The following is a 13,979-nucleotide window of genomic DNA, read 5'->3' as shown; positions in this document are numbered from 1 at the left end:
CTCTGGGGTAAGATTATGGCTCATAGGTCACTAAGAGTTCTTACTCAATTTGTTAGAGCTAACAGCATGTATTCTAAAATGCCAACATGTCCTAAAAATGAAGGAATATAATAAGAAAAACCTCACTCCTCCCTCCCCCAGTGGAGATTTTGGGGCACACTGAAACAGCAGGAAATGTTTCACAAAAATATGTTTTCCAACACTTTTGTAAGTCAGACTGAAGCCTAATTAAATTGTACATTAAAAGAATATTCTCCTCTTTATAGATCTGATGCAAACCTGAAGTAGGGGGTTGTGGATCTGTTAAAATCCACAGAGAAAATAAACACTTTATAAGAGAAAACCGACCCAAGCAACTACTTTCAACATAGTCAACCAACGTTGAGAAACTGTGAATGCAAATCCTGTGGAGTCTTTACCAAGAAAGTTGCCCCTCTGCCTACTCTAAACATGACGGTTCAGATTATCTCTACTGACCTCCAGCCCTGGAGCAAGTCCCCAGTTGCTTCCGGGAAAGAAGTTCACTCCTTCACATAGCAGACCTCAGCACCCAGAGACCACTTTCTTTCCCTAACCGAGAATTTCATTTTACCTCTTTGGAGGAGACCCGCTGAGAAGCTCTTGGGCCAGTCTTTTTGACTCTAATCTGCACAGACTGAAAGGGAAGTCCTAACAGACCCGAAGAGAAGAAATTGCCCAAATTTCTGATTGAGGTTCTCAGACTTCGAGGACAGGAGAAAAGGAAGAGTGGAGGGCTTATGAGCTTTGTCTCTGAAGGTGGCCCGTACAATAGGATTTAAGTTTGGGACTCGGGTACCAGGAGGTAGCGAGAATTTGGGGCCGTTGGGGGAGTTGAAGAATCTGGGAGGGCAGGAATCAGCACCCAGGACACGCAGCAGAAATTAGGAGAGCTCAGGTTAAACCTCTGGCAGGCCGGGAGTCCACGGGGAGAGCTCTAGGTTTACCCTGCTGAGCTCTCCCAGGGGCAGTCTGAGTGTTCGCGCAGGTAGGAGCCACTAGACACCCCAGAATGCAGAGCGACTCTGTGCCCTGGGCCGAAAGGCGACATTTCTGGAAGGAGAAACTTACCGCATGTCCCCGTAAGGTCCGGAGTAGCTATCCATCCAGGGGCCCATCTCGCTTTTGACACAAGTGGGACTGGGATAGGGCACTCTGCTCACCATGCCGCCAGGGTACCACACATCAGGTGCGGTGAAGTCGCCTTCCTGGCCCGCCAGCCCCTGAGGTGGCCGAGTGTAGCCGTAGGGGGCTACAGCTCCCGCCTCGCCTGCGCCGCCGCCGCCGCCGCCACCGCCGCCGCCCCCACCACCACACGGTCCATACAACTGGCCTTCTTCGGCTGTGAAGAGAGTGTGCCAGGATGAGGAAGCGGCCGCTGAGGGTGACCCAGAGCCGGGTCCCGCTGCACCCGCGCCATGCAGGCTCGCCAGGTCCCCATAGCGGCACTGCGCCGCCGCAGCCGCCCAGGCGCTGCCATAGTCCAGCGGGTTCTCCAGCTTGATGCGAGCGTGGGGATGGGGAGGCGGTGGAGGGGGCGGCGGCCCGGCCAGAGCCAGTGGAAAGTTGTAGTAGTCGCGACTCTGGTACGCAGCTGCCTCGTCCAGTGCTCCGGACTTGTAGAGAGACAGGGTGGACGGCAGTTCAAGTGTCCCGGAGCTCCCTGCTGCAGCGCTGCCAGAGCAGCCTAGGCTCTCGCCTTCTAGCCCTTTGGTGTAACCTCCCTTGAAAGGGGAATACTCAGCAGTATCTTCAGTGCTCTTGCCTGCGCTGTCGTCTAGCAGAGAACCTTTGCATTCGGCCAATGGGGCACACGGAGTGGGACGCACAGCGGGTGGAACTCCCAAAACTGGGGCGTACATGCAATCCCCCCGAAGCTGTTCCCCTGGACTCAGATGCTCCAACGCCTCCACACCCAAGCCCATGGACACCGACACTGCCTTACACAGCTCCTTGGCGCTGTCAGAAATGGTCGAAGTGCCCCCTAAGTAATTGTCCTTGGAGGAAGTGGGAGCCCCCGAGGCCTCCCTGGCTCTCCCGCTGCTGCTGCCTTCGGATACTGCTTCCTGCTGCTGTTGCTGAAGGAGTTGCATGGTGCTGGCCTCGCTCAGGATGTCTTTAAGGTCGGCGGAGCAGCTGCTTAAGCCGGGGAAAGTGGGGCCCAGCAGAGACAACGTGGATGGGGCAGCTGAGTCATCCTCGTCCGGAGGTGCTGGCAGCTGCTGCGGCAGCCCCTTGCCGGCGGCCACGGCGGCTCCAGGCTCTGGGACGCAACCTCTCTCGGGGTGGCACTCCGGGGCTGACTGAGGCTGTGAAGGCTGCTGTTCCTCATCCAGGACCAGGTAGCCTGTGGGGCCTCTACGATGGGCTTGGGGAGAACCATCCTCACCCTGCTGCTGCTGCTGCTGTTGCCGGGGGCTAGTTTCTTGCTGCTGCTGCTGCTGCTGCTGCAAACTGGCGCCGGGAGGTGCTGCGCTCGCGGCCTCTGGGTGCCTGGGGCCCGGGTTCTGGATCACTTCGCGCACGCTCTGGAACAGATTCTGGAAAGCTCCTCGGTAGGTCTTGGACGGCGGCCGAGGGTAGACCCTCCCCAGCCCTAACTGCACCTCCATCCTTGAGCTTGGCTGAATCTTCCACCTACTTCCCTTACCCCGCCTCCCCTTCTCTTGCTCAGAAGAGTTCAACAGGCTGTGATGATGCGGTAGTCGCTGCAGCTAGCTGCCCACCTGCGGGAAGCTCCAGAGAAGGAAACTTGCGGGAGCAACCACGCAAAAAGCGCTCTGACAGCCTCAAAGTCTCCTGCAGAAGAAGACACACGGTGGACAAGATCTGCCCTGCTAGGCTCACAGTCTGTCTCTTAACACTTGAAGGGTAGATTCAAAAGATGCCCGAATCTTAAAAGAAAAAACAAAATCCTCCACCTTCCAAATTCAGTGTCCACTGAAGTAGGTGCAAATAAGAACTGAGTTATTATCTTTTTCTTTTATTTCGTTTTTTTGTTTTGTTTTGTTTTTGTTTGTTTTATTTTTTGGCTACTGAAGCCCTGACTGTCTTTTCATCTTTTGATCTCTGGCTCCGCACTCGGGGTGGGGAAAGCAGGAGGAAGTAGAGAGAGAGTGGGGGGAAACGGAGGGTTCTCTCCGCGTGCAGCCTAACCAGGCAGGTCGTGGCTGCAGTGCTGAAGCCGCTCCCCAGTCGCCTGGCTCCTAAGAGCCTTCTTTGCAATGTGCAGCTAGCTCGCCCGCTCGCAGCCAAAGGGAGTTACCTCTCTGCAAACTCGGGCTGGCAGCGCTGGGCCGACGGGGGAGGGAGGGTGGGGAGAGGGGCAGTAAGGGGGGTTGGCGGAGAGTAGCCGACTGAGGCAGCTGCGGGAGAGAAGACGCGGGGCGGGGGGGGGGGAGCAGGGTGGGGGGAGGCGGGGTGGAGAGGAGGAGGACAAAGGCAGCCGTCAGTCCTACCAGGCACTTTCCTTGCTTCCTCCGAGTCTTTAGCAGCTTTTAAAAACTTCACCGAAGAGGAAAGGGCAGCTCCGGGGCGGCGGCTTCGAAGTCGCCGCGCTGCAAAAGGCGTTGACTGTCGCTGGAGCCGGGCTGGGGCTGTCGTGGTGCGTCCCTTCGGCTCCTGTACAGCACTGGAGCGGCTAGCTCGGCCGTTTTTCCCTCTGTCGCCTCCTCTGCCTCTGGGCTTGCTCCGGACCGTCCCGCTCTCCCAGCAAGCTGGCTCCCCGGGATCTCGGAGGGGGCGCTGGGAGGTGGAGAGCAAATGCAACAGTTTGCGAGTCGGGTCCCGCCCCCGCCGGGCCGGCCTCCTTGCCTTCCCACCTCCTTTTCCCTCCCCTCCCCTTTCTTTTTCTCCCCTCCCCTCATCGCGCGCTAACGCCTGCCTAGTGGCTTTGGAGAAACAAGTGCTGGCGCAGCGTGGGCGAGGGCAGGAGAGGCTAGCTGTAGCCCTGGAGGACCCCTGCTTCCTGAATAGCTCCTGCTTTGCTAAACCAAGCTTTAAGCGCCAGAGATCCAGATTTCCTGGAGGCCAGCACTCACCAAATTTGGTTCCAAAGCCCAATCTAAAAAACCAACGGGGTGTAGAGGAGGAGGGAGGAAAAGGACGATAGGAGTACCTGCTCCTAATGGCTGCCAGGGGTTCTTTTCAGGACTGATAAGAGCGTGCAGACGGGAGAGTCTCCTACAAACTGAGGAGCAAGCCATGACCAAGCCAGCAGATACTAGCTGAAACCTTAGATTCCGTCATAGGGATAGATCGGGCCTCCTGGCATTGTGCCATTTGCTCTAGGAACCCTCAGCCCCAAGAATCAGAGGTCATTTCTACCCTCTTCTCTGCCATTCTTCCTGTCTGGAATTGCCTTTAACCATGCATTTCTCATCCAGACTTGCAAAGGCAAAACCACCCAGACAAGCAGGTAAACACGCAAACACTAAAAACACTTGCCATGTACGCATAGGCCCTCAATTTTGTGCAGAGCTTTGCAAAGGTTTGTGTTGTATGCAGCCGCTTGCTTTTCCAAGTTGCCTTTGCATATTTTAAACTTTCCAACCGGAACTATCCAAGGATAGAACCTATATAGGGCTGCTTTTCGCCTCTTGATGGACAGCCAGGCGTGGAGGATGATGTGGGTTATTGCAACTGCTCTTTTGTGGAGGAGGTCCCATAAGCCCTGTGTAAAGGTGGAGAGGCAGGTGGGAATGGAAAGAGAGAGAAAATGTAAAAGTAAACCTATAACGAAAACAGCTTTCTTTTATGTCAGTAGAGACCCTGGGCCTCCCTATGTTTTAAATTCCTTTGACTTCTGATTCTAGGGAGGCTGTCTGTTTCAAAAGTCATTCCGAGATTTTTGCCTGGGTCTCTTTCGCTTTTTGCCGTCTTCTACAGAGAAAAGACAGGTTGTAGCTTTGTTGTAGCTTTATCTTGTGCACAGCAAAACATCATAGGCATTTACTTACCTTGACCAAAGAAGGTAACTCAAACCTAAAGGCAAGGGAGACTGGATATGATAGGCTCTACTTCACAGATGAGCAGGCTGAAACAAGGACATAATTTTGTTCTATGTTCCACATTAGTAAAAACTAAACTAGTCTTCCAGCCCATTGCCATTTGAGCTAGACTCTAGACTCATCCGTCTCAATGTTATTTGGGAAATGGCTATAAATGAACCTTCCAGAACACAAAGGCCTGAAGACCCTTTCACCTGAGGAGGTGAAAAATTGTTCCCTGAGATTTTAATGGCTACAGCCTTCCTTGAATATACCTCAACCATATGTAAGTAGAATGCATAGATACTTCAACCTTATTTGAATACTCATTGCAACATTTAATCCCACCACAACTTTCAACTAGCATTGCTCAATAGGAATTGAGTGGGCTGGCAGGATGGTAGAATGGAACTAACATAGGTCTCAGAGTCAGGAGAACTATTTGTCTACAGATTAACAGTGAAGGAAGGTGCAAAAATCACTGAATGAACAACGAACAGGAGTGAGGAGGACATACAGACACTAAGACACCTGAAAAAAATTAAGGTGAGAAATAATGCTCTGAAGTTACTCTGAATAAAAAGCAGTCTGGCATTCAAATCCGGGTCTGAAAGACTCCAAAGTTTATGTTGTTTCCACATCACCAACATTGTCTTCACAGTTTCCACATCTGAAAAGTGTTGCCAATATAAGCTACCTTCAGAAAGCTAGTATATCATTTAAAAGACGTAATGTGTATAGTACAAACTTGTAAACAGGAAAGCATTCAACAAATCTGAAGGATCACTATGTTATTTTTATTTTTAAAGATGGTGCTGTCAACAATTATATCATTATCAGGAAAAGTTAACTACTGTAAGCATATTAGGGCCACATACTTTATTTGGATTTTGAGCTGTGATCTTCTAGCTCAAATCTTATTTTCTTCCCATTGCTTTTAAGAACAAGAGACAATTATTGAATAATATTATATAAGTTCACCGTTTGTACCAGCTTTCTTCTTCTTTCTCCTCCTGTTCTTCTTTGCAGTTTTTTAGTAATCAAATGGAACCAGAGGTGTTCTCTCAGATTAGTCAGTTGGAGAGTAAGTTTCTGCTATAAGCTTCCTCTGCAACTTCAAGAGGGATTTATTAATGAAGTCTTCCCTAGATCTTTGCTCTGGAAAGCCAGGATGAGCTGACCTTTGGAAAATGGTGACCATAGGGTTTTATTTCCTAAGTATCTCACACATCTGCCCACTTATTTCATCTCTGCTGTTGCCAACCTAGTTCACTTCCAGAAGGCACCGTTCTCTTCCACCTGGAGCCCTGTAAACAGTCACCCTCCTTCCACTCTTTCCTAGAATCAGTTCTGCATTGTGCAGTCAGAGGGTTTTTTTTTAATAGCTGTACTGAGGTATAATTGATATATACAATAAGCTGCACATATTTAAAGTTGCATAAATTGATCATTTTTGATACACGCATGCATTCATGAAACCATCATTCAATCATGATAGTGAACATATCTATGATTCCAAAAGTTTCTATTGTGCCACTTTGTACATTTTCCCTCCACCTCTCCCATACTCCTCCTCAGGCAACCAGTGATCTGCTTTCGGTCAGTATAGATTGTTTTTCACTTTCCAGAGTTTTATATCAATGAAAATGTACGGCAGGTACTCTTTTTTTTTTTTTTTTTTTACTTGCATCTTTCACTGAGTACAATGCCTTTGATATACATTTAAGCTGTTATGTATATCACTAGTTCATTCTTCTTTATTGCTAAGTAGTATTCTATTGCATTGCTGTACCACACTCTGTTTATCCACACTTTTTATGAACATTTGGGTTCTTTTCAGTTTGGGGCTACTACAAATAAAGCTGCTATAAATATTTGTATAAACGTCTTTGTATGGATGTATTCTTTCATCTTTCATTTCAGGTAAATAGCCACAGAATGGGTGAGTCACAGGGTAGGTATATACCTACTTGTATAAGAAACTTCCAAATCATCTTTCTAAGTGATTGTACCATTTTACATTTCCATCTCACCAATACTTGCTATGGTCAGTCTTTTTAATTTTAGTATTCTAATTAGAGGCGTCTTTCCCATTTAATTTTCATTTATCCCATGAATAAAGATGCAGAACATTTTTCATTGTGCTTATTTTACAATTGTATACTTTCTTTGATGAAGAGTGCAAATTTTTTCTCTCTTTTTTTTGTTTTTTTAAATTGGGCTACTTGTAATTTATTATGGGGGTTTTAAGTTACGTATTCTGAACACAATTCATTATCAGAAATATGATTTAACAATATCTTATCTGTAGTTTGTCTTCATTATCATACCAGTGTCTTTTGAAGCACAAACATTTTAAATTCTGACGAAATCCAGCTCATCACTTTGTTCACTTATAGATTATGGTGTGAGATCTAATAAATCATTTTCAAACTCAAGACCACACAGATTATCATCTGTGTTTTCTTCTAGAAGTTGTATAGCTGTCAGTTTTACATTTAGGTCTGTGATCCACTTTGAGTTAAGTTTTGTAGACAGATACTCAACTTTTTATACAGGTGTCCTATTGTTTTGGCACCATTTTTTTGAAAATACTATTCTCTCTCCACTTTGTTGCCTTTGAATCTTTATCAATAATTAACTCTTAATATATATTTGTATAGAAGGTTTTTTTAGAAAGTTTAATCTGGTCATATTATTTCCCTACTTACTCCTGTCACTGGCTCCCCATTGCTCTTAATAGAAAAGTCCAAAACATTAACCATACCCCACATGATCTGCCTCTCTGATCTCACCTCATACACCTTTTCTCCTATTTTCTGAGAGTCACTCACACTGGCCTTTATTCAGTTCCTCCAATGACCCCATAATCCTTCCTGCCTTTGCATATTCTGTTCCCTCTACCTGCAATGTTGGCTCATCCTTCTATTTATCTGGTTAATGCCTATGCATATCAGCACATCGGGGAAGACTTCCTGAACTACCTAGGCTAGCTCAAGTCCCTCACCCACTCACCTTTTAATATATTTTAATAGCACGCAGTATTTCTCTGTTAGAGGACTTCTGACAGTCTGTTTTCCTCACTGAACTGTGTGTTTCCTAAGAGCAGGAATCATGTTGGTTTTTGTTCATCATTGATTCCTTAGGACTCAGCCTGGTGTGGGACATGGTCATTGTTTAATAAATATTTTTTGAATAAATGAATGGATTTTATTTCCACAGAATTAAAATTCTGTTTCCAAACTGGGAGTTTGGTTTTAGGGGTTTGCCAAATATCCTGTGATTTCAGCATATTTAGGAATGTAATAAACCTTTTTTCAACTTATGAACAAAGTAGAGAATCACTCCAATTCATGCACTGAACCAATATTTGTTAAGCATTTACTATTTGCCAGGCTCTGTGCTAGGCACTTGGAATTCACTGATCAATGGGACACTGTGGACCCTGTCTTTAAGGAGCTCATTCATGATCCAGGAAGGAGAGTGAAGAACAATTTAAATAATTACATTTGAACTAGGTTGGAGATGAAAAGAGGGGCTTTTGAATAAACTTTCAGAGTTCTTGCCTCTGCTGATTTGTGGACGTCTGCTATTTCCTTTGCTTATATAGATGCTTATAAAGGACTACTTTCTCATCTCAATATTCTTTCTGTCCTCAGTGTTGAAGCCTTCATCTCATCTTATCCTTTCTCATAGCTCCAGCGCTGACTTCTCCCCTGGCTGCCCTCTTCCAGGCTATCCTCAACAAAATGAGAACAGAGAGTTCTTCCTTAAAAGACAACTCTGATAGCATCTGTCCTCTGCTCTATAACCTTCAATTACCTGCATCTGGGGTTTCAAACCCAAATGTCTCTTAAGTAACAAAAAAATGAGTGAAAAGAGTTTGGTATTAGAGAGATAAATGGGAGTGGTGGCAGCTGTAATCGACTAGGGAGCAGATGCCCCATGTAAAGTGGGCAGCCACTACGCAGCTCCAACTGATTGCTGTCAGTCAGGAATGTGGCCTCAATGTTCCAGATATTTCATTATCTTCAAGAACAGCAGTATTTCATATTTTAATGTGGCATCTCTTGATTTTTGAAAATGATAGCTACTAATTCAGATGGTTTAAAATCATGCAGGCCAAACCTCTGTAGGCCAAACAACACATGTCTGTTGATAAGAATCAGTTTGTGGGCTGCCAGTCTGCAACCACTGGCCTGCAGATTCATGTCCAAGTCCCATAGCCTAGCCTTTAAAGTCCATCACAATCAAGTTTCAATTTTTCTTTACAGTCTCTTCTGACACCTCTTCCTCCTACCAACCACCAATCTTTTTAGCCACATCAGACATCTTGGGCTCCCTCTGAATATACTCCACACTACTGAAGACCTGACTGTCTTTGGACCTTGCTGTTACCGTTTACTGAAATTTCATCCCCCCTCACTTCCTTCATGACCAAATTCAACTTATCTTTCAAACAACAGCCCAAATGTTGAATTCTTTGGGATTCAATATTGGGAATTCTTCTCTAAATTGATTAATCATAATTAAATTACATAGTACTTTATTTCTATCTCTTTTAAAATACTTATCACAACCAGATATGTATTCTAATTTTATAGATAGAGATCTATAGATACAGAAATAAATCTTTCCCCTCCACCAGGCAGTATCTCCCACCTTGTGCATTGCCGTTCCTTCATTTTCATTTTTTAAATTTGTTAACAAATGAGTGGAAATTTTCACTGTATGCCAGGCACTCTGCTAGACACTGGGACTAAGAGCTCTACATGTTTTGTTTAACCAAAATATAGGTATACAATATTATATTTATAGGTATACAAATATAGGTATACAATATTATATATAAATGCAGCGGGGCTCGTTGGCTCACGCCTGTAATCCCAGCACTTTGGGAGGCCAAGGCAGGCGGATCACGAGGTCAGGAGTTCGAGACCAGCCTGACCAACATGGTGAGACCCCATCTCTACTAAAAATACAAAAATTAGCTGGGCATGGTGGTGCACACCTCTAATCCCACTACTCAGGAAACAGAGGCAGCAGAATCACTTGAACTTGGGAGGTGGAGGTTGCACTGAGCAGAGATCACACCACTGCTCTCCAGCCTGGGTGACAGAGCAAGACTCCATCTAAAAAAAAAAAAAAAAAATTAAATGTAAATATGTTACAAAAGTTACATAAGAAAGAGAGAGGTTTGTCTATACTTCTGCCGTTTTACTTCTAATGATAACTTACTGGCAACCCACTGTGATATACTGGCATTGCAGAACATTGATAATTACACATTTTTGCGTAAGAAACCAAGCAGTTTTATTCCTACTTTATAGAGGGGCTAATTGAGGCTCAGAAGTAATTTGCCCAAGGTTAGCCAGCTAATAAGAGGCAGGGCCAGTACTATGAACCTAGGTGTTCTATTAGAAAGCAACTGATCTCTTACCAATGTACTTCAACTACCTCTCTGATGTTATAGTGTGGTGCTCTGTTCATCCATAATATAAGAACCAGACATTAGGTAAGCAGGGACGTTATTGAATCTTTGTTATAGCAAGGCATTTTGTAACAGAGTTGTACAGTTACATTTGATGAAAAATAAAAATAATTTCCATTCTTATTTATATGCCATGTGACCTCTGTCTTAATCACTTAACCACTTTAAACATCATTTTACTTTTTTTCTAAAATGGAGATAATAACTTCTTTCTTGATGATTTGTTGTGAAAAGCTTAGTAATATGATGAATGCAAAGAAAATGTATAATAAAGATTATTTTAACTGTCTATTATGTGACAACATGTATATTGTGTAATTGTTATAATAGCTTTCCAAGTGAAATATTATTGTTTGTTATTATTCCCATTTTAAAGGTAATGATATTGAGACAGAGTTGAAGGTTGAAGCCTGGTCTGTTTGACACAAAACTGACTGTCATGTTGCTTCCCGGGCATTAGGCAACAGTTAATTACTGGTATCATCTGTGTAGTGCTATTTGCTTTTCAAAATGCCTAAGGATATTTGACCCCAAGTTCAGGTGCCAGGGATAACATTTGGGATTCAAAGTTTAAACTCCACATTTAAAAGATTTCAAAACATGTGAAGCAGAGGTCAACAGTTGAAAATTAGTTTAGCAAGGTCCCTCTTCCTCCCCACCCACATTTCACTCTTCCCCAGGAAAAAAGCTCTATCCCAGTCTACTCTAGAAATGTCCTTGGCAGTATTCTTTGCTGCAAAACGTATATTTGTAGATGGCAAAATACTGGGAATCTTGGCTCATATTCATTTAGGCTCCACCAGGTACTGAGGTGGGACTCAGTAGCTGCCAAAAGGGAAAATGACCATGAATCAAAGAACATATGTCACCTTTGGGCCTTTAAGAATGGAGTATTCTGGGGAAATCGGCATAAGGCCAAAGATGCAATTGAGGCGAGTGCTATCTTTCACAGTAACAGAACCTCGCTGTAGAATTCAAAGGTACTAAATGATTGCTATCATATCCGTATTATTTCTCTGGTGAAATAATACAAATGATGAGGAGGAGTGCCTTCACGCTGTCTTTGCACCTTCACTCTCTGGCAGCAGTGATACCACCTGACTTTTGTAGGAGACATTGTGGTAGACAAAGAACATTTGCATGTAATACCTCAGTCAATTTTCATAGAGACTTTTGGAGTTAAGCACAGCATGCACTATTAGCTCTGTTGCAGAGAAGAGGAACCTGAACCTCTGAAAGCTTGAATGACTCACCCAAGGTCGTTTAGCTATTCAGACGCAGAGAAATATGGGACACGCATTCTCCTTTGTCAGAATTCTTTTTTCCACACCAGGGTTCTAAGAAATTAGCCACACTCAGCAAGTGATCCCTGACCCCAGAGATACAAATTATTTGTTGCTAACTGAAAACTTTGGTTAGGGTTGGACTGGCTCTATCTTGACATAAGGACAAATTCTTTGTACTAATTTCCTGGCAGCTGCCTCTGGAAATGGGTGACAGTGAAGTCACATGGTGATAGCACTGACGATGTGTTGTAGGTGGAATCCTACAATTCCTTGCTAATGCCTTCCTCTACATGCCTAACAGAGAAGTTTGACATATCTCAGAAGCCCCTGAGGAAATGTCCCCAGCCCCCTTAGTTTCACCCTGATCCAGGGCAGATAACTACTTAGAATATCATGAATCAACTTGTGAACATCAGAAGTTTCCTTAATTTCTGGCCAAGTAAAAATGCAACTTAAATAAAAAGAAGGGGCGTTATTCTCTCATAGTTTGGAAAGTACAGGGTTATCAGCAGAAATTCCTATACCTAATGAGTCACAAACAGTGCTTTGGTATTTGTCAGTTGAAAATCTGTTACTTTATTTAGATAGATGATTCAAGCTTTTGTATACTAAAAGTTTGAATTATTATGATCAAAGCCATGGAGAAAAACAAACAGTATTTTTCAACAGACCAAAACTGATTACATTCGCATAGAATTTCATAGAATACCAATTCTGGCTATATTCTTTCCTGAATCAACTTAATCTGGGACTAAAGCATATTCAAATACAACAATCAAATACTAGCTTATCAGAAACAGCTCCTTTGTCTCCCATTCAGCATTATCATCCCTTAGTCACCTGCTTTTCAATGCTGGCCAAAATGTAATTGTGTGCATTATGGCAGTGTCCAGAAAACATGGATGCAAAGCTGTTAAAAGCAGTTCCTGTCAAAGATGGCAAGCCAGGACAGCGATATGGACACAAAAGGAATACAATATCGCAAGGACTTTTAGTTTGTGTGTTCAGATTGAAATGAAAGGACCTTATCAAGGAATAACTAGGTTGTGCGTCTATTATCTATTATAGGATGTAAGTGATGGACTATTATAGCAGCTAACATTTATTATACACTGACTATGTGCTAGCCATTTGTCTTCTTGTTTTCTTTCTTTTCTCTCTTTCTCTCTTTCTCTCTCTCTTTCTTTCTTTCTTTCTTTCTTTCTTTCTTTCTTTCTTTCTTTCTTTCTTTCTTTCTTTCTTTCTTTCTTTCTTTCTTTCTTTCTTTGATGGAGTTTTGCTCTGTCGCCCAGGCTGCTGGAGTGCAGTGGCACAATCTTGGCTCACTGCAGCCTCTGCCTCCCAGGTTCAAGTGATTCTCCTGGCTCAGCCTCCCGAGTAGCTGGGACTACAGGTGTGCACCACCATGCCCGGCTAATTTTTGTCTTTTTAGTAGAGATGGAGATTCACTATGTTGGCCAGACTGGTCTCGAATTCCTGACCTCAGTTGATCCACCTGCCTCAGCCTCCCAAAGTGCTGGGATTATAGGCGTAAGCCACCGTGCCCGGCCTAGCCATTCTTCTAAGAGCCTCAGATGAACTAACTCACTTAATATGAACATGAACTCAGCCATTCTTCTAACTGCTTTATGTGAATGAACTGAATCCTCACAACAATCCTATTAGAAAGGTACTATTATTAATTTTATTTTACAGATGAAGAAAGAGAAGCTCAGAGAATATAGCAACTTGTTGAAAGTCATACAGGTAATAAGTAATAAAATCAGGATTGGAACCCCTGAACTTTTCTCTAGAGCTTATGTTATCCTAACTACTAAATGATATTTGTATGTCATCTGTGTGGGCCTTTTCTTTTAGTCAAAATGCACCTACTATGTGCTAAACACGCTCTCGAAAAGTTCATAATATAAAGTGAAGAATCGAAGTCATCATTTTTCAACATTCATGGAATAAACTTCTATTTTGTTGAAATATCAGAACAAGTGGTACACATACAGCAGTTTAGACTTTTCAAAGCTTCCCCCCCCATCTAATCCTAATACACTTTATGAGTTCAGCTGGGGAGGTTTTTCCTTTTTTCATCTGCTTTTCATTTTTCTAATTCATTTTCTCTTCCTTTCTCTTTTTCCCAATATACACTTCATTTTCAGTAAGGGGAATATTATATTATTTTAGCCTGGCCCCTGCAGCTCAACC

At 43.9% G+C, this 13,979-nt stretch overlaps 1 protein-coding gene across 3 annotated transcripts in view; it reads right to left on the bottom strand.

The window, feature by feature from the left end:
* Positions 1 to 3,752, bottom strand: part of AR (androgen receptor) — a 168,299-nt gene extending 164,547 nt beyond the window's left edge. For all 3 annotated transcript variants that reach the window (XM_005593810.5, XM_065538539.2, XM_074029140.1), the window contains exon 1: positions 1,090 to 3,752. In XM_005593810.5, coding sequence (XP_005593867.1) covers positions 1,090 to 2,630 — 1,541 coding nt within the window. In that variant the 5' untranslated portion in view covers positions 2,631 to 3,752. The remainder of the gene's footprint in view (positions 1 to 1,089) is intronic.
* Positions 3,753 to 13,979: the final 10,227 nt, after the last annotated feature.

Source organism: Macaca fascicularis, chromosome X (genome assembly GCF_037993035.2).
Source record: "Macaca fascicularis isolate 582-1 chromosome X, T2T-MFA8v1.1".
NCBI lineage: Eukaryota > Metazoa > Chordata > Mammalia > Primates > Cercopithecidae > Macaca > Macaca fascicularis.
This window is presented reverse-complemented; position numbering and strand designations above follow the sequence as displayed.